This window comes from Dipodomys spectabilis, unplaced genomic scaffold (assembly GCF_019054845.1).
Source record: "Dipodomys spectabilis isolate Male_0828 unplaced genomic scaffold, ASM1905484v1 ptg000163l, whole genome shotgun sequence".
NCBI classification, from domain to species: Eukaryota; Metazoa; Chordata; class Mammalia; order Rodentia; family Heteromyidae; genus Dipodomys; species Dipodomys spectabilis.
Genome location: NW_024870840.1, coordinates 12,190,328 through 12,216,103, shown reverse-complemented (window position 1 = coordinate 12,216,103; position 25,776 = coordinate 12,190,328). Strand labels below are relative to the sequence as shown.

Sequence of the window (25,776 nt, the reverse complement as noted above, 5' to 3'; positions counted from 1 at the left end):
ATCTTTTAAAAAAATAAATAATAGGCTGGGCGCTGATGGCTCACACTTGTAATCCTAACTACTCAGAAGGCTGAGATCTGATGATTGTGTTTCAAAGCCAGCCTGGTCAGGAAAGTCTGTGAGACTTATCTCCAATTAACCATCAAAAAGCCAAAAGATGACTGTGACTCAAGTGGTAGAGAGCCAGCCTTGAGCATAAAAGCTCAGGGATAGCACCATTCAGGCCCTGAATGCAAGCTCTTGGACTTGTAGGGAAGAAAAAAAAAACTAAAACTAATTGTAAGATTGTAACAATGGCTAGTTTTCTTATTATCTTGGTGCAAAAAGATTGTTATGTTTCCTTCCTGTCCTGGTGAGATAGCCTCCAAGTATCTGTTTCTCTCTTAGCGTCAGAGATTAAGTAGGAAAGAAGTGGCAAGCAGGACCAAGGCAACGAGATGACAATTTTACCAAACCTATTGTGTGTGGGAGATTTTCAGGTCCTTTTTTTCATTTTACCTTTAGAACAACCCAGGAGATAGATAACTATTATAGAGGAGGAAGGAGGAGCCAGGATGATAAATGTCTCGTACAGCTGCCTATGTAGTACATGACAGAGCTGACTTCCAACCCAGTTCTGACTCGGGCATCCATGCTGTTTCCAGCAGGCTTCTATGTTTCCTAGGGAAGCATTCTGCTGTTCGTAAATTGTGTTTATCTTTCAAGAACAGGAAGTCATTGCACTCCCAGGCAATTATTTTGTCACCATTTTAACATTCATTTGAGTAAAGCTAGACTGAAGCCCAAAATGTATGATACTTTTCCAAAGTTAACAAATAGATCAAATTAAATGCTTTGTTTTGTTAATTCAGAGAAATACAGCTTTGAGCACATCAGGCTAGGATTTTAGGAACTAAACACTATTTAGCATTTAGATGACACCAGCAAGCCCAGGATTCCCTGGATGTTCATCCCTAAGGCACAAGCTGCCTGGTTTACCAATAAGAAATAAAGGGAGACAGAATTTAAATAAGTCAAAATATATAATTAGGAAGAACACAAATGTCTCCTTGGCTGGCTTTATTCCTGTCCAATAAGGCCAGCAGTTTTTTGAAGTGTGTTCCTCAGAACACACCGGGATCCTTTTGAGGAGCACTAGACAATGTGGAAGGACAAAACAGAAAAGACAAAGCCTACGTTATAACTCTAATGATAACAAAGAATTGCATGTCTTTGGCATACTGAGATTATATGTTGACAATATACCTGGGGGAAACCAGCAGATCATACAGCTTAAAAAACAAGAGCATAACACTGGAGGTGGAATAAAGGAGGATCAAAATCCTAGGCTGCCCTGTGACAAAAGCATGAGACCCTATCTAAAAAAAAAAACAACAAAAATAATTAAAAGCAAAAGGGCAGGGGCATGGTTCAAGTAATAGAATACTGGCTAGCATGTTCTTCAAATCATAGTTGAAAAGAAAAGGAAAGCAAAGCAGAAGAGGGGACAGGAGAGGAGGTGGGCAGAGAGAAGTGCTTACAAACTCTGCTAATGGGTTCTGGCAACCGTTAGTGTTATTAAATGTTAATCTTTCCCAAAGAAAACTTTGGTTTCTCATTGTTATAGACCTGAAAGTATGCACCTTCATTCTGCCAGGGAAAATGACTTAGAAAACATGTATAGTCATTAAAAATAACAGCACTACCATGTCCTGGGTTACGAAAGAGGACGTTTATAAAATCGCACAGATCATGCATTGCGTGCACCCAGCATACTCCATAAAGGAGCCAAAATCATTCCTTACTTGCTGTAGGGGAGCAGGGCTTTATAAAGGGCTTTCCCTGGTACTACTTTATTCTAAAAGAAAGGCTGGCACCTCAGCTATTCCCATAGCAGTGCAAATGATGACATCACCTCTTACAATCCTGAGACTGACAGGTAGAACACAAGAGTATCTCTCATTCAAGCTTTGCTGCTGAGCCTTAGCTACCTTTGAACAACGAAGTCACTGATGTCTTGCATTAAAGGTTTTCAGAGCCTCCTGACTGTAATTTTTGCCTTCTTGGGAAAGCACATAAACTTTGGGTTCAGACACCTCTGAGTTTACAGGCCAGCCTTTGAACGTACTGGCCACTGCACTGGGTGATTTAACTTCTTCATCCTTTACCTTTGTCTTTTAAGTGGGCACATTATTTTCTAGACTGGAATATAATGAACAATAAAGTCGAAAGTGGCAGCTCACACCTTCGCAGTGCTTATCCAGCACTGGTTTTATGTTGATGAGTTTTTATGTAGATTTACTATTACTATTGCATCTTCTACAGATGTGGATGTTAAAACAAAGAGTTTAAGACTAAATAAAATAACATAAACAAAAGGTCAACCAACCTAAGATCATGTGCTTAATCTATGTCAGTACCCCATCCCTGGCCATCTTCCCCTCTGAAAGGGCTTGATCTGGCAAGTTTAAAACTGGATTAGCATTCAAGTCCTAAGACATGTCACTGAAAAATGACTCAGTTTCCTCAGCCACTGAGGCCCAAGCTACCACCAATGCAGGAACAATGGCCAGGCAGACATATTAAGAAGGTCAGACTCAGACCACAACATTCCAAAACTCTGACCAGTCTTAGTTGGGCACTCTTATCTTTTGTTCTCTTTCCTTTATTAAACCTTAATGGAATATAACACAAATTATGTCTTTTAGGAGATGAATACATTTAAGGGTTTCTACAGTGCATATCTAGGTATAAGGGAGAACTAAGAAGAGATAACTAAGATGAAAACAAGAAAAGTAAATAAGAAAAGGTGAAGAGGATGAATGGTCTCTAGAAAGAGCCTGGATGTTGGCTGGTAATGATTTAATGTAAGAGTTCAAAGGATTAGCATAACTTTTGAACAACATGCATACAGTAGTCAACTAATAAATACTCACTCACATATACGCAATACCCCCCACACACATACAACTAATGAATTATAGAGCATTAAGATATGTTTGTCAATTTAATTTCAGAAGAAAGAAACTTAAAATACATACATCCTAAAATGTTTGTATCTAAAAACTTTGATGGTTAAAAGAAGGGTATTTTAAAAATGGATACTATACACACAGTAAGATTTACACCTAAATCTTTAGACTATATATCTTATTAAACAAACTTGAGGAGAAACAAAGGAGGAGACTACAGTGCTTGATAAGAAATGTACTCATTATCTTGCCCATGTAATAGTAACCCCTCTATACAGTATTTTCACAATAAAAACAGACAAACAAACAAACTTGAGAGTTAAGAATTGACTTGTGACTTCAATATCATCAAATCAAGTTGAATCTGTTTCCATTTCACTGATTTAGGAATTGAATTCTAATTTAATTTCAACATTCCCACTTGCCAATATTCCCACTCTCTCCTGCTTCTCATATCCAGGATGGCTCAGAGGTACCAAGAGTCTAGTAAAAAGAAAAACATTTAGAGACACTCAAGACTCTACCTACACTGGCTACTTGTGGGCTGCCCATATTCCAAGTTTGCAGTAACATTCGTTCATTTATTAGCCCATTAAGAAACGTAAGCACATGCCAGGAGCCATGGTTCACGCCTGTAATCCTAACTATGTAGGAGGCTGAGACCTGAGGAAACTTGTTTGAAATAATTATATAACTTAAAAAGTTTCCATGAAATGTATTTTCTGCCCAGTGGCTATTAATTTTTTATTCTCTTGAGAATATTTTTCTCTTACTCATTAACTAGTATGAAGGATTATTTAGCTAGAACAAACACTTGTATTATTTATTAAAATATTTATTTGTATTATTGTATTTAAATATTTCTTTCAAGAGCTTGGTGATGTGGCTCATGTTTGCAATTATAACTCCTTGGGAGGCAAAGATAGGATGTTGGAAGTTCAAGGCTAATTTGGGCAAAAAAATTAGGGAGATTCTATCTCAAAAAACTATCCGAGCATAGTGATGTATGCTTGTGCTTGTACCCCCAGGTATGTGGAAGATATAGTTAGGAAGACTATGATTCAAGGATAGCCTGAGCCAAAAGCACAAGAACATACCAGAACAATACCTAAAAGCTAAAAGGGAAGTATGCATGGCCCAAGTGATTAGCAAGTGTAACTTCCAGAGATCAAACCCAGTACTACATGTGTATGTACCCTAAATGTAGGTAAATATATATCATATACACTCTAAATATATATACATATTATGTATATACTCTGAGTATAGTCCAATCTGTAGTGCGTGCACACACACAGTTTTACTTTAAGTTTGGGCTGTCCTGGACTGTGATCCCCCTATTTATGCTTCCCTATGTCACTGGATGGCAAGCATATGCCACTATATACAGCGATTGTGCTTCACTCATAATTTAGGATGACAGGCGTGTGCCACTACACAGAGCCATTGGTGAAGATGGAAAGTAACAAACATATTTTGCTCAAGTTGGCTTTGAACTGTAATCCTCACCAAACAGCTAGGATTAGAAGCTTCAGCTACCACAGCTGACTAAGTATTTGGGTCTTTCAAAGACTTTTCTTTGATTGTAATTATTCAAGGATTATTTTTTTAACTTAAATACTAGAAGGTTGACTAAATATTACAACATGCTAAACATAAAGAATTCTCCAAAGATCCCAATATGATATGTTTTGAGTTCAAATTTTAATCTCCCATTTCATTCTCTTTTCTGATCTTAATATTACTTTGCTCAGGGGTGACATTGTCCAAAAGGAAATGTACTCATTATCTGACATATAACTATAACCCCTTTGTTTATCACCGTTATAATAACAATTAAACAATTAAAAATTATTTTAGACAAAGGACAAAGGGGGAACCAAAGCAACAGCAATACTCACAATAGTCACAAAATAATAATTAGAAATGATCTGTACAGTTTGGGGGGATTGGGAGGGGAGAAAAATGAGGGTGGGGTAATAAGTTCTACAAGAAATGTACTCACTACCTTACTTATGTAACTGTAACCCCTCTGAACATCACCTTGACAATAAAATTTTTTAAAAAGGAAAAAATATTTTGCTCATTGTCTCTTTTAAAACATTGTTTTATTGTTACTTGTTTAAATCTTAGCTTCCTATGTTTCTAGTTTTATTACTCCCCATCCCCGTCTCCTATTGTGATGAATTCAAAATTTGAGTGCAACTTACTTTCTTGTATTGCATTAAGAATCTCTGAAAAGTCCACATCACTCTTTGGGCCGTCGGGCAGTATTTGCATATCCAGCTGGTAGCCTTGCAAATCCACACCTCCTTCTAGAGAAATGAAAGATACTCATGGAGTTTGCACTGGTTATCAGAGAGCCCAGCATTAGGATCCCATGGAGAAGCAATGTCAAAATGAAAAATGAACAGTTGCTTTGCCAGAAAACCTCCCTCTGGACAAATGACTTCAAAAGAAAAAAACGAGGAAGATACACAATATATATCATTATACGGGATCAAAATGTCCACTTGTGTTTCCAATGAAAAAATAAAACCTACTTAATTAAAGCATAACATACTTTGCAGCATTTTATTGGTATTTTCCAAACTGAAAAAATGTAAAGTGTTAGCCTCTACTCAAGAATATTTAAACCTATTTGAAGCTTCCACACAGATTTTTTTTAAAGCAACATGCAGCACAAATAAGTCATTCTTATTCTTGATATCACAAAACCCCCCATGAAATCAGTATTTGCCCACACAATTAGACTTTCCTTCTGGACGTCCAATTATGTTCCAATAAACAATTCAGATTCTTACACTGAACTGATGTGATCATTTTGGAGTTTTCATAAGAAAAAAGGGGATTCTAGGCTGATCCACACAACTATGGAACATTTAAGGAAGTCAAAGACATCAAGATATCAAGAGTAGCTTCATCATTAGCAATAATTCCTACTTAATGTCTCTTGGCAAGAACATTTCCAGTATAAGAACTCCACAAAGTCTGAAGGCCAGTGCAAAAATAATAACCACATTGCTGATAGATACAATGGGGGTATGCCCTGGCTTCCAGCATTTTTGTGGAAATAATCCTTTCCTAAGCTCAAAATATATACTTAATCTTACATGAAATTTCAGCTGCATTCCTAAAAGTCAAGATTATAGCATAGTCACTGGAAGGGAAATGTGCACACACCACTTAATGAAACAGAAAGCAAGCTTCTGGAATGCTAGGACTTTATATACTGTAACACTAATACACAGTGCTTTGAACAGTGCAGGCTCTCAACAAATATATATTTGGATGAATAAATTCTTCAGGAACTATGAAACGAATGCAAGAGAGCTACAACTAAAGCAAAAAGTTAAGATTCTACAGTCAAGAGCCAGCATCCAAATTTGTGTGTGCACGCATGTGCAGAGGTCAGTACTAGGGCTTGACCTCAGGCCTGGGTATGATCCATTAGCTTTCTCTGCTCAACGCTTTCAATGTTTTGCTGGTTAATTGGAAGTAAGAGTCTCACAGACTTTTCTGCCCAGCCTGGCTTTGAACTGTGATCTTCAAATCTCAGCCTCACCAGTAGTTAAGATTACAGGTGTAGGCCATCTGCATCTGGCTGCATATACATTCTTACTAGGTAACACTGAACCTCTGTAAATCTTACTTTCTTCACAATGAAATAGAGGTAATAATTCCAGCCTCACAGACTAACCATTAAGATTAAATAAAATAATGCACAATAATCTCTTCACTGATACATACTTGACACCTAGTAAACCGAAGTTATGCCTAATGCCCTTCATAATAATTGATTAAAGCAATATGGTGTAAAACATTTACATGGAGATTATCTAGTGGAGCCTTCAGAAGTCAGTTTCATGGGACCGTAGCACACCACCTCATGATGTCTACAAACTGCTGATTCACACTGCAGACACACCCATGAACTTTTCAACTTTGCACATGCAACTGTGTCACTGCAAAATCTTAAATTCTATGGGACAGCTTCTTAGGAAAGAAAAAGATGTCTTTTTGCTGGCCCACAATTCTAAGATACTTCTCTTTTTTTTCCATGACCAGGGACTTCAAGTGAGTAGAGACAATTCTCATGCCATTTAATTTCTACTAAGGTTAGAAAGTCACCTTTGTTCTGGTCAAAGACCAAAATCACAATGGCAACAACAAATTGACAAAAAAATTAGCAAAAAGAAGCACTAGTTACTATAGCTAAGATATGGAACCAATCCAGATGCCCCTCAGTAGATGAATGGATCAAGAAAATGTAGTGTATATATACACAATGGAATTCTATGCCTCCATCAGAAAGAATGACATTGCCCCATTTGTTAGGAAATAGAAAGGCTTGGAAAAAATTATATTAAGTGAAGTAAGCAAGGCCCAAAGAAACATAGGTCCCATGGTTTCCCTTATTTGCAATATCTAGTATAGGTCTGAGTCAAGCAGAAAAGGTCAGATAAGGTGATGTTAGGGAAATGAACCCTAAGATATGTATTCAAATGTTTTTTTTTCTTTCATGGGATTGTTTCTAATGCATTTATAAGATTATTTCTTTGTTGCTTTGTATGTCCCTCCCCCACAGTATAACCCCTGCTTTCACTGTATTTGATGTCGGTATAATTTGTGGAGGGGAAGGGGAAAAACAAGTCGTTTAAATAAGGATACAGGTGGACCCGCTGCAACAATGAGAAGTACAAGTTGTTATGTCGAAAACCAACTTTACAACTTTGGTGGGGGGGGGGGGGGCTGCGGGGAGGATTGGGGGGGCGGGGGGAGGATGGGAAGGGATGGGAAGGGGAAACAAAGGAGGAGGCTACAATGCTTGATAAGAAATGTACTCATTATCTTGCCCATGTAATTGTAACCCCTCTGTACAGTATTTTCACAATAAAAAATAAATAAAAATTAAAAAAAAACAAACAAGACCATACTAAAGCTACCAGCACAAATAAAAAATGTGGTATATATACACAATGGAATTCTATGCCTCCATCAGAAAGAACGACATTGCCCCATTTGTTAGGAAATAGAAAGGCTTGGAAAAAATTATATTAAGTGAAGTAAGCCAGGCCCAAAGAAACATAGGTCCCATGGTTTCCCTTATTTGCAATATCTAGTATACGTCTGAGTCAAGCAGAAAAGGTCAGATAAGTTGATGTTAGGGAAATGAACCCTAAGATATGTATTCAAATGTTTTTTTTCTTTCATGGGATTGTTTCTAATGCATTTATAAGATTATTTCTTTGTTGCTTTGTATGTCCCTCCCCCACAGTTAACCCCTGCTTTCACTGTTTTTGATGTCGGTATAATTTGTGGAGGGGAAGGGGAAAAACAAATCGTTTAAATAGGGATACAGGTGGACCCATCGCAACAATGAGATGTACAAGTCCTTATGTCGAAAACGAACTTTACAACTTTTTGCGGGCGGGGGGGGGGGGGTGAAGGGGGGGGAGAGCGGGGAGGATTGGGTGGGGGGACACGGGGGAGGATGGGAAGCAATGGGAAGGGGAAACAAAGGAGGAGGCTACAATGCTTGATAAGAAATGTACTCACTATCTTGCCCATGTAATTGTAACCCCTCTGTACAGTATTTTCACAATAAAAAATTCATAAAAAAATAAAAAAAATTAGCAAAAAGAGGCTGAGAAAGTTCAAAACCCAATACCAAAACATTAATCCTATAATTTGAGGTTTAGTCCAGTTACTTCTTAGTAAAACATAAAGGAAAGTGTAACAAACCAAGTCCTACTTTCTCCATGTAAAAGATGAGAAATATGTACAATAGACAAATGCTATTTTCTGGGATTTCTATATAATAAAATGCTGCTGGACTTGAGAGCTCTTATCTCTATTCCATTTATCGTCTACAGATACAAAAAATGATAGCTCCTGTCCCTGAGATATGTTTGATGTTAACATTTTTTATTGTGAAAATACTGTACAGAGGGGTTACAATTACATGGGCAAGATAATGAGTACATTTCTTATCAAGCATTGTAGCCTCCTCCTTTGTTTCCCCTTCCCATCCCAGCCTCCCCCACCCGTCCCCCCACCCAACCCCCCGCCCACCAAAGTTGTAAAGTTCATTTTCAATATAACGACTTGTACATCTCATTGTTCCAATGGGTCCACCTGTATCCCTATTTAAAAGATTTGTTTTTTCCCTTCTCCTCCACAAATTATAACGACATCAAATACAGTGAAAGCAGGGCTTATACCATGAGGGAGGGACATACAAAGCAACAAAGAAATAATCTTATAAATGTGTTAGAAACAATTGCATGAAAGAAAAAAACATTTGAATACATATCTTAGGGTTCATTTCCCTAACATGAACTTACCTGACCTTTTCTGCTTGACTCAGACATATGCTAGTTATTGCAAATGAGGGAAATCATGGGACCTATGTTTCTTTGGGCCTGGCTTAGATAGCATCCATATTCCAAAAGTAAATGCTAGGTATCTAAAATCAATTCTCACCTCTAATGGGTTTGGACTTAACAGGCTGCAAAGACACCATATTTTAAGTGGTGAAGTTTGCTTTGAACTCCCCATAGGTGAATTCAGTGGTGCTGTCATAGTGTTAGCATGGAGAACTGTATTAAGACAGGAGGTTCTGGGGGTAGGGAATTGGATACCACTTGTCAGAACTTCCCTGTGTTAGCCCCAATGCTTAAGAAAAGTCGTTGACAAAAAGGGAAGTAAATGCTGTTCTCCTGGATGATCATAAATCAGAAGGCCTCTATTTATGTCTAGAATCTTCCACTGTTTCAGCAGAAGCTTTTCAGACTCTTGACTCTTAAATCCACTTACAACACTCACCAAAAATCTATTCTGTGTGCCATAAGTTAATGAGGCTTCACTACAGGATGGGGGTGTGTTGGGGGACTTATTGTTACTGCTATTATTAAAGACACACACAAGCCACGCATGCTCTTTTACATTACTGTCACTCTTATGATGTCCTAAGTTCATTCTTTACAGAAGAGAGCTTGGCTCAGGTCAGCAGGAATACATTGATTGATTCACACACTCCAGCTGTTCCCTCAGATGATTAATACAGATGGAGTGGTCCTAACAACTCAGCTGGGTTTGATTCCTGATGGGAGATCCACATTAGAGTAATAGTGGGCAGCCATTTCCCTGGCTGCAAATGGAAATAATAATTCAATGGCACCAGCCAATAAGGACTGACCTTCCACAAAATTGCTTCCATATTCCCAGGTTTGGCAAGATTGTGATTTCAAAGATAACATAAAATACACCTCTGCACTAAAAGCTCCAAGGAGCAGCAAGAACATGTGAGTCCCACCCCAGGGCAACTTGGGGTATTGCAATCTCCTGGGTACTGAAGTTCACTGCTATGATAACAAGGACCCTCGTGGACAAGGAGATGAAAGAAACTTATTCTTTGGAGGGGTTATAGAACAGAAGCCTTTTAGATTTTCAGCTCTACTGCCAAGTCATTTGGTATTGAGATAGGAACTCCAGGCTTCAGGCTTGCTAGACAAGAGCGCTTCTATGTGAGCCACACTCCCCTTCCTCTTTGCTTTTATTTCTTTTTAAATATAGTCTTGTGTTGTTGCCCAGGCTAACCTCAATGATCCTCCAACCTACACTTCCCACATAGCTAGGATTACAGGCATAAGCCACCATGCCCAGTCTTTATGTTGTCCACTTTCTTAATATAAAGTAAGTTTTGTTATAGAGAAGGAATTCAGACATGTGTAAGAGGAGTGTGCTCCTTCAGGGAAGTCTCATTAAAGCCAGGACTCTGTCTACCTTGTGTATTAGCTACTACTTAGCTTTCAGTGAATTACTCACAGCTGAAGTTCATGATGAACTGGCTGTCTACCATGGTTTAACACATATGCTTTAAATACTTAAATATTCCCAAGATTTTTTTCATAAATAAAACAATTTGAAACAGCCTCAGGAAAAATCAAGCAGTTTTAAATTCCACAAAACACAAGTAGCCTCCACAGAAATCAATCATGTGGCTTTGAGGCAGCTTTTTCTCTATGGTTTTCCTCATTTTTTCCCCCCTGTACGTAACTGGTTTTGAAAATCATTCCTTAGAAATTTTTCTCTAAATGCATCATCTAAGTCAAGATATGTGGATGTCTCTTTGGCGAAGGAAAAAGAAAATGCAAATAAGGGTAGAATTTTATATCTATTTTTAGAAAACATAGTTTAATATATTACTCAGCAAATGATAGCAAAGAGCACTGATACCAGTGCCTACATTTACTGAGGCTCAAAATAGCTTATTTTCCCTAATACCCCCCTATTTACTAAACTCACATCACACATCTAAAAAAGAATGCACTTAAAGAGGAAGAGATTCAAATGAAGGATGATTAGTGTTATTACGAATCCATTACCTTCATGTTCTGCAAGTCACCCTATCCAACTTTTATGTAATGAGAAATAAAACAGAAACCCAAAGTAACCTTTATAGGTTTTCTTCCACACGATTTCAAAGTCATGTGGATGACCTTTTCTCTTCTCCTTACTGCAAAACTCCTTCTCACAATAGAAAAACAAATTGATCATTTCAGCAGAGCTTCAGATCTGTTTGAGTAGAGCAGTCAGATTCCTCAGGTTCAGCAAACAAGCCTTAGTCATACTTTTAAAGAAAATGCTTTTTTTCTTCAAAAATAAGATGGGAAAACACAGAATTTCACACAACTAATTCTCAGCTAGACAGGGAAAATTTGTCATAATGGTACTAAAACATCGATAAGAAATTAAAACTGTAGGGGGATTAAGTTGTTATGAATATTGCACTTTGAGACCATGTTTTTAGCAGTTCTAAGGTCAGGTCAGCTCACTGAAAATGAAAGAATCCTAGAGTTTCTCTCCTATGAAATTAATATACAACCATACTTAAATATCATAGGTCTATAAGAGGAAAATAATCATGCATAAAAGGAGAACGGACCATTTGGGATTTAAAAGTGAGTTAAAAGATTTGTTAGAAATCACTTGAGATAGTAATACAATGTATGATGGGGGTGAAGTATTACCAACTCCAAAAGAGAATAAAGGACATTTTCTGTGACTATTGAAACTTCTCTAGGACCATGAGCTGGGCCTGTCAGATAAAAGAAAAGCAACAAAAGAGATATATTAGGAAGTTATTTTACCTAGCAGAGTTATTAAAGCTGGGAAAATCCGACATACCCGCTTGCACTTTTAGTTTCAAACTAAATGAAAATCAATGCTTCGGTTCACTCTGCTCCTGCCCCCGAATGAGAATCTCAAAGCTAGTGCTATTTAACACTTCTACAGAGTAGATTACAACAGGAAATATTTATTAGTAATAAGTGGCTAAAGGAGAAGTCAAATTAAAATCAATACAGAAGATAAATGTCTGAAATAATCAGAAGGAAAAAAAGATACCATACAAATGCAGGATGAAAGTGAACAGCTGTTTTGTGTTGGTACAGCATAATAAAAATATATCTTACTGGCTCAGGGACAAGTTAACTAGGAAGTTGCTCTATAATACAATGACTAAGCAAGAAATGATTCTGGGACAGATGCACTTTCAGGCTTCTGGATTTTGCTTATGATGATGCTGGACAAGCAAAATGATCCCTGCCATTGAATACTGAACACCTAGAATGTGCAGGCATCAAACTGGGCCTTTTGCACAAATTTCTGTATTTAGTTGCCATAAAAATGCTATAAATGTTGACAAATGTAGCCCATAAAGCACAAAATGCCCTCCTAAATATGAAATTAATAAAAACAACATCATTTTTTTTTAAATTTAATTTAATTTTATTTGTGAACATACTGTGCAGAGGAGTTATAGTTACATGGGCAGGATAATGCGTACATTTCTTACCAAGCATTGCAGCCTCCTCCTTTGTTTACCCTTCACATCCCTTCCCAGCCTCCCCCCTCCCCCCCTAATCCCAATCCTTCTCCTTCCCCTCCCCCCCCCCCAACGTTGTAAAGCTCGTTTTGGACATGACAACTTGTACTTCTCATTGTTGCAACAGGTCCACCTGTATCCTTAAACAACTGGTTTTTCCCCATCTCCTCCACAAGTTATACTGATATCAAATATAGTGAAAGCAGGGGTTATACTGTGGGGGAGGGACATACAAAGCAACAAAGAGATAATCTTATAAATGTGTTAGAAACACATGCATGAAAGAAAAAAAACATTAAAATACACATCTAAGGGTTCATTTTCCGGACATCACATTATCTGACCTTTTCCGCTTGAATCATACATATACTAGATATTACAAATAAGGGAAACCATGGGACCTACGTTTCTTTGGGCCTGGCTTACTTCACTTAATATAATTTTTTCCAAGTTTTTCCATTTCCTAACAAATGGGGCAATGTCATTCTTTCTGATGGAGGCATAGAATTCCATTGTGTATATATACCACATTTTCTTGATCCATTCATCTACTGAGGGGCATCTGGGTTGGTTCCATATCTTAGCTATGGTAAATAATGCTGCAATAAACATAGTTGTGCTGGTAGCTTTAGTGTGGTCTTGTTTGTAAACATTAGGGTAAATGCCCAAAAGTGGGATTGCTGGGTCATAGGGGAGCTCTATGTGAAGTCTTTTGAGGAAACTCCATACTGCTTTCCAAAGTGGTTGAACAAGTTTACATTCCCACCAACAATGAAGTAAGGTTCCTTTCTGTCCACATCCCCTCCAGCATCTGTTGTTGTTAGAGTTCTTGATTTTTGCCATTCTAACTGGAGTGAGGTGATATCTCAATGTTGTTTTGATTTGCATTTCTTTTATGGCTAGGGATGTTGAACATTTCTTCATGTGTCTATTGGCCATCCTTCTTTCTTCTTCAGAGAAGTTTCTCTTTAAGTCTTTCGCCCACTTATTTATTGGGCAAAACAACATCATTTTTATTAAAAGTGCACCCTGCACAATATTTGGGACATATACTCAGACAGCACTTGTGTATCTGAAATTTAAATTCAACTGAAAGCCCTGGATTTGATATAACTCTAATACTGCGATAGGTATTAAAAACCTTCCTTTTTATTGATGAGGAAACAAATTCAGAGAATGAAGTCATTTGTCCATGCTGTGTAGCTGTCAGGTGACTATCTAAGCCAGAGACCTAACAATATAACATTGCATTCATAACTATTATAATGACTCTACCTGAATGGACATGCCACCTCTTTCTGCTGATACTCAAGTCAGAATGCTCCCATAACTTTACTTCGTCTCTGTTCCAGGCCTTGCTAGGTAGACTCTGACTTCTATCTGAGCAGAATATAAACATGTCCCATAGTGGGCACTCTTTTCTTTCTCCATCTAGTTCTTCTTTCTCTTATCATCTTGATTTCATTTTGGCCGTGTGCCTGTCTCTCACTATGTATATGCGGCCCAGGCTGGGAGGAGAAATGTAGAGATTTTGCCCTTCTGTTACAAAGGCTAAAGGGAGATGTCTCCTAATCCACCCTTGGTCTCACTGCTCTCCATTCAACTAAGGGAAAAGATCATGAACACAGCACTGTTTCTCCCAAATGTTGAAAGCTTTGGCTATATGCTAGGGGAAAAATGGTAAGAACTTCATTAGCTCCAGAAAGTCAACAGTTCTTTCTTTTAAAAATTTCTGTTTTTTCACCAAGTTTGGTGATCTAGATTTTCCATCTCTTTCCTTTAAGTTTGAATTTCCTCTTTGCTCTGTTTCTGCTAATAATGAAACCCGACTGTCTCTCTTGAACATGACTGTGTATGGGAGTTCTCTGGGAAGGTGGCTCAGTGGTAGAGTGCTTGCCTTGCATTCATGAGGCCCTGAGTTTGATTGCTCAGCACCACATAAGCAGAAAAAGCTGGAAGTGGCGCTGTAGCTTAAGTGGTAGAGCACTAGCCTTGAGCTGAAGAGCTGAGGGACAGCACCCAGGCCCAGAGTTCAGGCCCCATGGCCAAAAATAAATAAATAAATTAATTAATTAATAAGGCCATGTTTAATACAACTTTGTACCACTCCAGCTCCAATGAGGGTGCTGTCGAAATAAATATATATTAGGACATAGTAGACACTCGGCAATGATTGTAAACTCAGAGGTGAGAGAAACACACTGAAATTGTCCAGGCTGATGGCACACAAGTGTTGTAAGAATCTCATGTTCTTTCTTTTTGTACTATATCACCAGTATGAGTGGGGTTTTAGAGAGCACTTTGGGAACTGGCATCATTAACTTTGTAAAGAACCAGGGGATGACTTAATAGGTCCAAGATGACTAAGATGTCCAGGAGCTTTTAAGATCAATGACTCACTACAAATAAGAAACTCAGTCTGAGAGCTCTTCTGTAATCTCCCAACAATAACTATGATGCACTAGTATAAGTGCACTAAAAATAAAGAGAGTAGAACTAAAACCACATGCTACCTTTCCAGAATAACAGGAATTTTCAGATGTTTTATAAAAATTAGTGTCTTATTACATATAGTAAACTTATATGTGTGTATGATTAAATTTCCTGTACCAAAGGATTAGCTTTATATTTTCAACCAACAGTCAATGTATATAGGCTTTAAGAGCCTTTAATAAAATGATGGATAGATAAATGTAGTAATGTGTTTTCAAAGTAAGGCAATGACTTGAGAGTTGTTTAATTACCCCATATTGCTATTATATCATTAGAAAATATTTAAGACAATTTCTCTAATTTTCATTATATTAATATCAGCAAATAGTTATCAATTAAAGAAAAAGAAAGACTGATTGCATGGGTCAGACTCTAACAGAATATTCTATTCATTTGTAGGCACTGTATTTTCAAAAAAAAAAAGCCAGCCATATTGTTTCTATCATATTTATAAGATATTTCTTTGTTGCTTTGTATGTCCCTTCCCCACGGTATAACCCCTGTTTTCACTGTATTTGATGTTGGTATACTTTGTGGAGGGGAAGGGAAAAAACAAATTGTTTAAATAGGGATACAGGTGGACCCATTGCAACAATGAGATGTACAAGATGTTATGTCAAAAAACGAACTTTACAACTTTGGCATGGGGTGGGGTTGACGCGGGAGGCGGGGGGGGGGGGGGTAGATGGAAAGGGGAAACAAAGGAGGGACAACAATGCTTGATAAGATATGTACTCATTATCTTGCTCATGTAATTGTAACCCATCTGTACGGTATTTTCACAATAAAAAAAATCAAAAAAAAAGAAAAAGAAAAAGCCAGTCATAGAATAAGATGTTTCTAATAGAAGAGTGGGCAGGATGGAAAAAAACTGAATGCCATGACACTCAAGGAGTAAATAAATTAGGAAATATTTAGGTTACAAATTAGCTTAATCCAGGTACCAGTGCTCTCACCTATAATCCCAACTATTTAGGAGGCTGAGATTTGAAGATCACACTTTGAAGCCAGCCCAGGAAGAAGACTCTTATCTCCAATTAACCACTCAAAAACTGGAGTGGAGCTGTGGCTCAAAGAAGCAGAATGCTAACCTTGAGCAAAAGAGCTCAGGGACAGGGACCAGGCCCCTAATTCAATCCCCACAACTGCAGAAAGAATGAACAAAAGCGAAGGAAGGGAGGGAGGGAAAGCGGGAGGGAGGGAGGGAGGGAGGGAAGAAGGAAGGAAATTAAGCCTAGCTTAGGATGAGTTTTTAAACAGCTAAAGAATCATATGAAAGTAAAATTGGTATATTTTCAGAATGCAAATCTGTATCTGGCAGATAAAACAGATATTGATAAAGAACAAATAATTACTTAAGAAAGACCTACTCTGAATAATGCACAGGATTAGGAATGATGGGTTCAGTGTAGTTCCTGCTTCAGGAGAACTATAAAACTCTAAAATGGGAAGACATTAATAAGGCTTCTATGGAAGCATGTGGGATTAGGACCTCAGTTCTGACTAGTGAGATCTCGAAAAGCCTCTTGGAGGAAGGGGAAACTGAATTTCATCTTAGAAATGTAGTGAGAGAATGAGCCTTCCAAAATGTGAGAAGAGCTCAAGAAATAGAAGAGAGCTGAAAGAGTAAAAGCCTCGTTGAGATTCTGCAAAAACAAATGCTATGGGTGGTTAAAGCAGAATAAAGTGAGAAATGATGTGATGGGGTTATCAAAGGAAACAAATTTAGAAAAGTAAGAAGAGGCTAAATTGGAGGAGATTTGAAAAACTGGGACCCAAGGCAGCCATTTCAAAACTGGGACCCAAGGCAGCCATTTCTTCTAAATATCCACAAAGAATTTTAAGAAGGGTCCTGACACTAACCATCTTCACAGCAGGAGTCTAGAGTGGTCTCAAAATTAAACAGAGCCACTGAAAGTGAAAACAGAACATCAAGCCTTTCTAGTGCATCCTCCACATTTCTCTGCCTATCATTAGTCAATCTCTTCTGGATCTAATTTAAATCTGGGTTTTCCCAGAAACCAGTGCTTCCCTGTGACTCATTCTTGTGGTATTCGTTTCTCCCCCAGCCCTGGCACAGGTGAATCAGGCGAAGGAGCAGGTTTTGTTGTGGTTGTTGTTTGGTTAGTCTTAAAAAGCCACCTTAAAACTATTCTCTTTCTCCAGTTCCAAATCTCACATTGTTGTATTACATCACCTTCTACCCTTCACCTCCGTAATCACCTACTACATCCGAGGTCATGGTTCTTTATATCTTGATGAGGTTAGTCTAACTTATTTTCTCCCCCAAACAACTCAGTTCTCAATGATTGCAACTTAAAATATGCACATGAGATCATATTCACTCAAGATGGTTTCTGGCATCCAAATTCTGTTGATCTCAAGTCCTTCATATGAAATGGCAATGATATCTACATATAACCTACACACAACCTACACACATCCTCCTGTAAACTTCACCTAATCTTTCAATTACTTATAACACCTAATACAATGTAAGTGACATCTAAACATTATATTGCATTGTTCAGGGGGAAAGTCACAAATCTGAAATGTTCAGAACAGAAACATTTTTTTCCCAAATACATTTTCTCTTCTTTGTGTGTACCAGTACTGGGGCTTAAACTCAGATACTGGGTGCTATCCCTTAGCTTTTTCACTCAGGCTGACAATCTACCACTTGAGCTACAGCTCTATCTCTGGATTTTTGCTCATTAATTGGAGATAAGAGTCTCACAGACTTTTCTGCTTGGACTGGCTTCAGTCCTCAGATCTCAGCTTCCTGATTAGCTAGGATTTACAAGCAGGAGCCACTGGTGCTTGGATCCGCAGGTGAATCTACAGATGGAGAATGGAACCTACAGCTTGAAGGCTAACTGTATACAGATGATCTTTCCCACTCTCTGGTGTCTCAGTCCCTGGTCATCGTCCAGTGGTCTCTTCTTTCACCCTATTATCAACTCTCATTTCATGCTCTGTTCTGGATCTTTTCACCATCAATAACAGAATCTCCATACTATTAGTGTCATAATTCTATCCTCATCCTTTCAGATTATCCCTCTATCATTGACTGCCCTCTAGCCCCCTACCCCGCTGCCTGAACTCTCACCATTTGATCCTACCAACTTTTTACCATTCCTCACTCCCTTTTTACCATTCCATATCATTACTCCCCTCTTTACTATTTTAAGTTACATCATTGATTACTACAGTCACCACCCCATGCCTCTTTGATTCTCCAACTCCTGCCTATTTCCTGGGCAAAATCACAGTCTTAACCAAATTCCAACTCTCTGCTGACTCTATGCACTCACTCATGTAGCTACAAAATGCATAACTGCACTAGTCTACTTTAATTTCATGGCTGTGAATCTCAAATGCCCTTGCATGTGTGGTGGCAAATATATCTTCCCCTCTCATACCATTATCTCTGCCTTTCCTTGGCTCCATTCTCAGTCTTAGTGATGACCTTGCTTCCTCACGTTAAAGGTTAAGCTAACACACAGTGAGAAAAGAACTTTTTAGAATCTCATCCCACCTGTCAAACTCTCCCCTTTCCCACCTATCATCTAAGACATTATTTCTGACCTTACTGTCAGGAGCCCTCATCATCTCACAGAATCCCCAGCATGAACTCTCCCCCTCTTACCGTCATCATCTGCCAAAGAGCTGTTAGCTTGAAAAGAAATGTTCTCCTCACTTCACTTACCCTCCAGCCACTGCCCAATTTCTTTACAACCCCTCACAGCAAAACTGCTCAACAAGAATTTGTCTATCTTCACAGCATCTAATTTGTATCCTCTGACTCTTCCTTAATCCCACTTCAGTCAGGGTTTTAACTCTACCCACTTCACCAAAACCATTCTTATCGCAATCACCTTTAACGTCCACTCATCTGAAAATCTATGGACCATTCTCAGTTTTCATCTTACTTGACCTTCAACATTTAACCTATATAATCACTCCATTTCTTGATAAGCCTTTTTAAACTTTTAACACATAGCAGTTCTGGTTTTCTCCATCATTGCTTGCCATTCTTTCTTGGCTTTGTTGCTGGTGATTTGTGTCCTCTGTGACACAAACCAATGTATTAGAATGCTCCGGGTGTTGGCCCTTGACTTCTTCCCTTTTCCATCTTCAGCCATCACTTAGTATCTTCAAGGATTGGCTTCAGGACACTAAATGGATACCAAAATCCACAATATATATCTATATATCTATATATAAAATATTTATATAAAATATAAAATATTTGCATAGCACATATATATCCACCCATATATTTACAATTATTTTCAGGCTACTTACAGTACTTACACTGTAAATGCCACGTAAATAGTCATTACACTATAGTGTTTAGGGAATAATTACAAGAAAAATGTCTCCACACATTTGGCATAAATGAAATTTTTCTCTCAATATTTTTGATCTATGACTAGCTAAATCCAAGAATGTGAACCCCCATAATATGACATGTCAATTATATTTCTTCCTTCAGTCACTTCTTTTCATCTAAGAGCTTTAGGGATAATGCATATGTCAATAAATGTTGATTTTAAATCTTCCAAACCAATATTCTAAACTCCAGACAGGCTTATCCTACAACTGGTATGATTTCACCTGTGCTCAATATTATATCCACAATCAAACTTCTGATCTCAGCCCCACCTCTGCCCTCAAATCAACAGATCTGCTCCCTCTGTAGGATTCTCTTTGGTTTATATTCAGCCCTTGACTTCAACCAAAAACCTTGGAGGCATCCTTAGCTCTTCTTTCTCATTTATTCAACATCAAATCCATTGGAGGATTCTGTGCACCTGACTTCAAAATGTATCCAGAATCCAAATTCTCACCATCACTTAGTCAGTTACCTCCAATTTTCCACTAGTTTATTTTTTTCTGGTACAACTTTCTTCCCTGTATCCTTGTCCCCTATCTTCTACTCGCAAACAAAAAATGTGATTCTGTTAATTATGTCAGATCATGGGATGAACTTCATAAAATCCCCCATTTCATATAAGGTTCAAAGGCCTATTAATGGCCTATGAGTCCCTGAACCATCTGGTCTCCACTGACTTCATTGAACTGATTTTTCCCCTTACTCCATTCCAGGTCCATGGACCTCTGTGCTATTCTTCTAACAGAATGATTCACTATTCTTCTAACAGAATGATTCACTTCTACCATAGGGCTTATCCACTGGCTATCCATCTGCTGGAATGCAGTTCAAACATCCACAGTATTCTCTCAGCAATTTCTAGTCTTTGCTCATAGATCTCTCCTGTGATGCAGTCTTTCCTGATCACTCTGTTTCAAATTGTAACACATGCTTACTCCCTGATTCCTCTTTTTTTTGGTAAATCCATAATATTTTAGCCCATCCTAAGCACTGTATGTTTATAGTTATGTACAGTTGCATATGATTGTAACTATAATGTAGGTATATATTATATAATTTATATATTTTGCTGATTTATTATCTAAGCTAATAGTTGAATTCCCTGATGGCAGAACTTTTTGTATACTTTGTTAAGAGATATATCTCAAGAACTTCTTGAAAGGTAGGTAGAGCAATTAAAAAGTGACCATAGCTGGGAAGCAGTGGCTCATGTCTATAATCCTAGCTAGTCAGGAAGATGAGCTCTAAGGATGAGCTCTAAGGATGAGCTCTAAGGATTCAGAGAGAGCCCAGGCAGGAAAGGCTCCAATTAAACACCAAAAAAGCCAAAAATGGAGCTGTGGTCCAAGTGACAGAGTCCTAGGCTTGAGCAACAAAGCTGAGGAACAGCACTCAGGCCCCGAGTTCAGGCCCCAGAACTGGTACAAAAAAACTTACCATAATAGTCTAAAAGACAGCTAACAAGGGTCCAGTTTCCAGTTTGGTCCTATCCTATGAACACCCACTAGAAGTGTAGAGGTGAATAATCCAAAAATCCCTGGCCTTTCAGAGGACAGTAGGCAGATAATTTCAAAATACAAAAAATATTGGAGCAAAAACAGGGTATTCTAGAAAGAAGAACATGTGCACAGGTTGGGGATGTGAAAGGCCATCGGTATGTCCAGATGTGCTGGCCTGTCTGATGTGACAACTAAGCTATGTTAGTTAGTTCTCAGCTATGGATGAGTTATTCAACCAACACCAATCTATTTGCTTTGAAAGTGTTTTTACAGTGGTTCATATAGCCGGGTAACTTTAAGGAAGGGGATTTTTTGCAGATAACCTAGGTAGGACTGATCTAATCTGTTGATAAAACTTAAAAGCATTGCTGAAGCTTCTTTGAAGAAGAAATACATTCCTCCCACAAACAGCAGCTTTGGCTAAAGGTAAGAGTTACAGCCTGCTCTTCCAGGTAGCCTGCTCTATAAATTGTGGGCTTTTCTAGACACTTTTCACAATGATGAAAATCAACTCCTTATCATCAATTTCTAGTATATATTTTCTGCCATTCTTGTTTTTCTGGTCAACCCTAACTGGTAAAAATGAAGGATAGAAGCAATAGGGAACAGATCACAAAGGCATTACACACACACACACACACGCACACACACACACACACACACACATACACACACACGCACACACACACACACATACGTATATATGTATATATGTATATTTGTGCCAGTCCCGAGGCTTGACCTCTGGGCCTAGGCATTGTCTCTGAGGCTTTTGTTGTTGCTGTTCAAGGCTAATGCTTTACCACAGCTCCACTTCAGGCTTTTTGGTGGTTAATAGGAAATAAGCATCTCACAGACTGCCCCACTGGCTTTGAACCACAATCCTCAGATCTCAGCCTCCTGAGTAGCTAGGATTACACATATCAGTCACAGGTGTCTGGCTTATAAATATTTTTATTTTTGTATTATCTCCAAATAGTTGTACAAGAGGGGTTTAAAGTCAACATATCAGTGATTTAGTACAATGTGTTTTGTTCAGTGTCACCCAGGCATTTTTTTTTTAATATTAAAAGGATTAGACTTGGTCTTACCATCAGCAGGACTGGTGGCATTATAAAGGATGCACAAGAGCTGGGAAGGTGGCTCAGTGGTAGAGCGCTTGCCTTGCATGCATGAGGCCCTGGGTTCGATTCCTCAGCATCACATAAGCAAAAAGAAAAAAGCCGGAGGTGGTACTGTGGCTCAAGTGGTAGAGTGCTAGCCTTGAGCTGAAGAGCTGAGGGACAGCGCCCAGGCCCAGAGTTCAGGCCCCACGACCGGACCCAAAAAATAAATAAATAAAGGATGCACTAGAACAGGAGGCAAGAAGAAGGGAGAGATGCTAGAGATTGAGAAGCAGGAGAGCTACATGTGAGAGAAGAGGAAAACACAGAGCGGTCATGGAAACCAGGGAACAGTGTTTGGGACACAACGTGTGATCTACCCTGGTCAAGTGCATCAGAAGAACACAGGCAAGCATCTAACACTTGGAGATAATGGCCCTCAGAAGGGCCTCAAGAAGAGCCACAATGGAGAGGAGGAGTTACAAACTGGATTGTGTTGATTAAACAGTGGCTGGGAAGTGCAAAAGAAGAAAATATGAAGTTTGACCAGGAAGGGAGACGGAATCAGTGGCAGAAGTGAAAAAAGGATACAGTCAAGCTAGTGGAATGGGAGAAGCTGGAATCTGGCAGATACTCAGCAGAAATAGCCAGTGGTTCAAGGGAAAAGAAAAAAAACAGATGACACATTCTCCTGAGTAAGGTTTGAGAAAAGAGAAATGCCAAGGCACACAGCGAAGACTTGGATAGTGACAGTAGTAAACCTAACTTCTGAAAATTGGAGGTAAAGGGGAAGGATGGGATTCAAATATGATACATTAGAAGATCAAGGATAAAAAACCCTCTGGTAGTTCGTGCCCAGTGGCCTGGGGATTTCTTGGAGAGGATAGGGAGCAAGGCTCCTAGCTTAGAAAGAAAAGACAGTGTCACATGGCAAGAGGTGGAAGCTTGGTTTTTTATGAGCGGCTGTATGATCACTTGCTGGGACATAATGAGGAAGAATCAGGAGTGGGTGGGAGTTATTCTAAATGGCTTCTGAAGTCCTTTGCTGTCTAAAAGTACCCAACATCACCTTGTAGGAACATTGCCTTGTCCACTGATATTTCCTCAGCCCTCAAAACAATGCCTAAGACATAGCAAAAACTCAGTAAATGCTTGTTGAGTAAATGCATGGAGCTTCTCCTCCCAAATGAGTACATAAACCTTTTAGGTAGAATAACTAGACTTAAGGTAGAATCATTTCTGTTTTTTCAAGAGATCACCAATGTTTCCCAGAAGCCTTGAAACTGAATTTTATGTCTCGTCTTCATCTCTGACCTCAGGAGAGGGGACAGGAACAAACTAACCAGTAACTCAGGCTTCAAAGTGGGTATTTTTAGCTTGAATTTTTTCTCTGGGATAGCTTGAGTAAATCATCATAAAAATGGCTAAATCTCTGTTTTATTTCGCCATACAATCAGTTTTTATTAAGCAAATATTTATCACTGATTCTCATTTAGATCCTACCACAGTGAGTGGAATATAACCTTAATCTCATTCTTCTCTGAGCTATCTGTCTCTTTCCTCTTAGTTTTGGTGACATTTGCTAGTGATGGTAGTGAAGAGAGGAGGAGAAATAAGACTTTTAAAACAAAGTAAGTTTAATTGTGATTTAAAAATAATAATAATAATACAGGCTAGGTCAGGTTGGTGCTGAATTGCACGCCTGTTGAGCTCCCCCATAGATTACCTGCGTGGAAAACTTTGGTTTTGCCATTGTTGATTCCAGAAGAGCTTGCCTCCATGTTTAGTGACCTTCTGCCTGGTGGGAGTGAGGAATGCCTGACCACAGGCAGGCGACGACGTGACCCTGGACGGCTTGCCACACTCCGCCGTTGATGGATTTGCAAGCGCTTTTCAGCCCCATGAATAGATAAACTTAAACCTGCAGTGAGAAATAACACCATTAGATGGGAGGAGTCAATTCAGAATGGCTACAGTACAAAATACATTCTGGCCTAAACATTCAGACAGCTATGTTTCAAACGCTCCACATACCCTGTGGATACTAGACCTGTGATTTCTTTTCACAATAATAATTGACCATTGCTTAGTTCAAAACGGATATCCTTAGTTATCATAACAAGACTTTCATGAATGTGGATTCAATGAAATGCTAAATATTCTCATTAAAATTCTTTCCAGAAATCCTAGGAAAACATGAATATATCTGGCATCCCATTCTCAAAAGCTGTGGTACTTAGGACTCCAAAAGTGGTGCTGTGGCTCCAGTGGTAGAGCACTAGCCTTGAGCTGAAGAGCTGAGGGACAGCGCTCAGGACCAGAGTTCAAGCCCCATGACCAGAAAAAAAAAAAAAAAAAAAAGAATGGGTAATTTTAGAAACTGTAGTTGTTTCCAATTATGTCAGACAGCATGACAAATTAATGTAGAGATTGTTTTAAGTTTATAATAGCCCTGCAAACTCAAGAGATACACCCAGATTAATACTGAAAGGTACAGAATGCTGACACTTGAGTACTGAAGCTCTTCTAGAATCCTATCTACCTCACTCCTCCTATTTTCCATGCTTAAGTCACCCATCAAGGACCTTCACTGGCAAGAACCAGTTGGCCCTGTCCTGTTCCCTTGAAGTCTTTCCAGGTTTTGTAGCCACTCCAGCCAACACTCTGGGTCTTTAATCTTTCAATGAGTCCTTTCCATGCAAAACCCTTGAACTCTTGTTCACCTCCTGGTACACAGATGGCCCACTTCTCCCAGGAGTTCAAGAGTCTCTACTGGCAAAGGTCCTATTTTGTACTCTTGTGACTCCTTCCTCAACTCTGAACTAAACACTTTCTGTATAGCAGATGTAGTGCTTCCATCCCTTGTCCCTCTTCACTCTTTGCCCTCTGCACCGTGCAGACTCATCTATAACACAGGTAACCCAACGGTCAAATCAAGAAAATATATTATATTCAATATATACTAGGCAGAAATTGAACTCAATAACTTGAGGGTAAGAATAATTGGGGATAACGAATGAAGGGGTGGCATTGATCAACATGCATATTGTACTCAATCTGACCCACGGTATTGTAAGCTCTTTGTACAACTACTTAATAACAAAAAAATTTAAATGACATTTATTTTTAATTGTCAAGGTGATACACAGAGGGGTTACAGTTACATAAGATAATAAGTACATTTCTTGTTGAACTTGTTACCCCCTCCCTCATTTTTCTCCCACTCCCCACCCCCCCCCCCCCGCCACCAAGTTGTACAGATCATTTCCAACATATTGTCTTGTGAGTATTGCTGAGAAAATACATTGAAGACCAAGTGTGGTGGCATACACCTATAATCCCAGGAAGACTGCTATTCAAGACCAACCCAGGCAAAAATGTTAGACCTTAATCTGACAAACGGACTAAAAAAAAGCAAAAGAATTGGGGTTGCAGCTCA

At 38.7% G+C, this 25,776-nt stretch overlaps 1 protein-coding gene across 1 annotated transcript in view; it reads right to left on the bottom strand.

The window, feature by feature from the left end:
• Ano4 (anoctamin 4) overlaps nucleotides 1-25,776 on the bottom strand; it is a 337,519-nt gene that overhangs the window by 158,361 nt on the left and 153,382 nt on the right. Inside the window, exons 3-4 of the mRNA XM_042693158.1 lie at nucleotides 24,064-24,258; nucleotides 5,162-5,266 (exon numbers count right to left, since the gene is read on the bottom strand). Coding sequence (XP_042549092.1) covers nucleotides 5,162-5,266; nucleotides 24,064-24,118 — 160 coding nt within the window. The 5' untranslated portion in view covers nucleotides 24,119-24,258. The remainder of the gene's footprint in view (nucleotides 1-5,161; nucleotides 5,267-24,063; nucleotides 24,259-25,776) is intronic.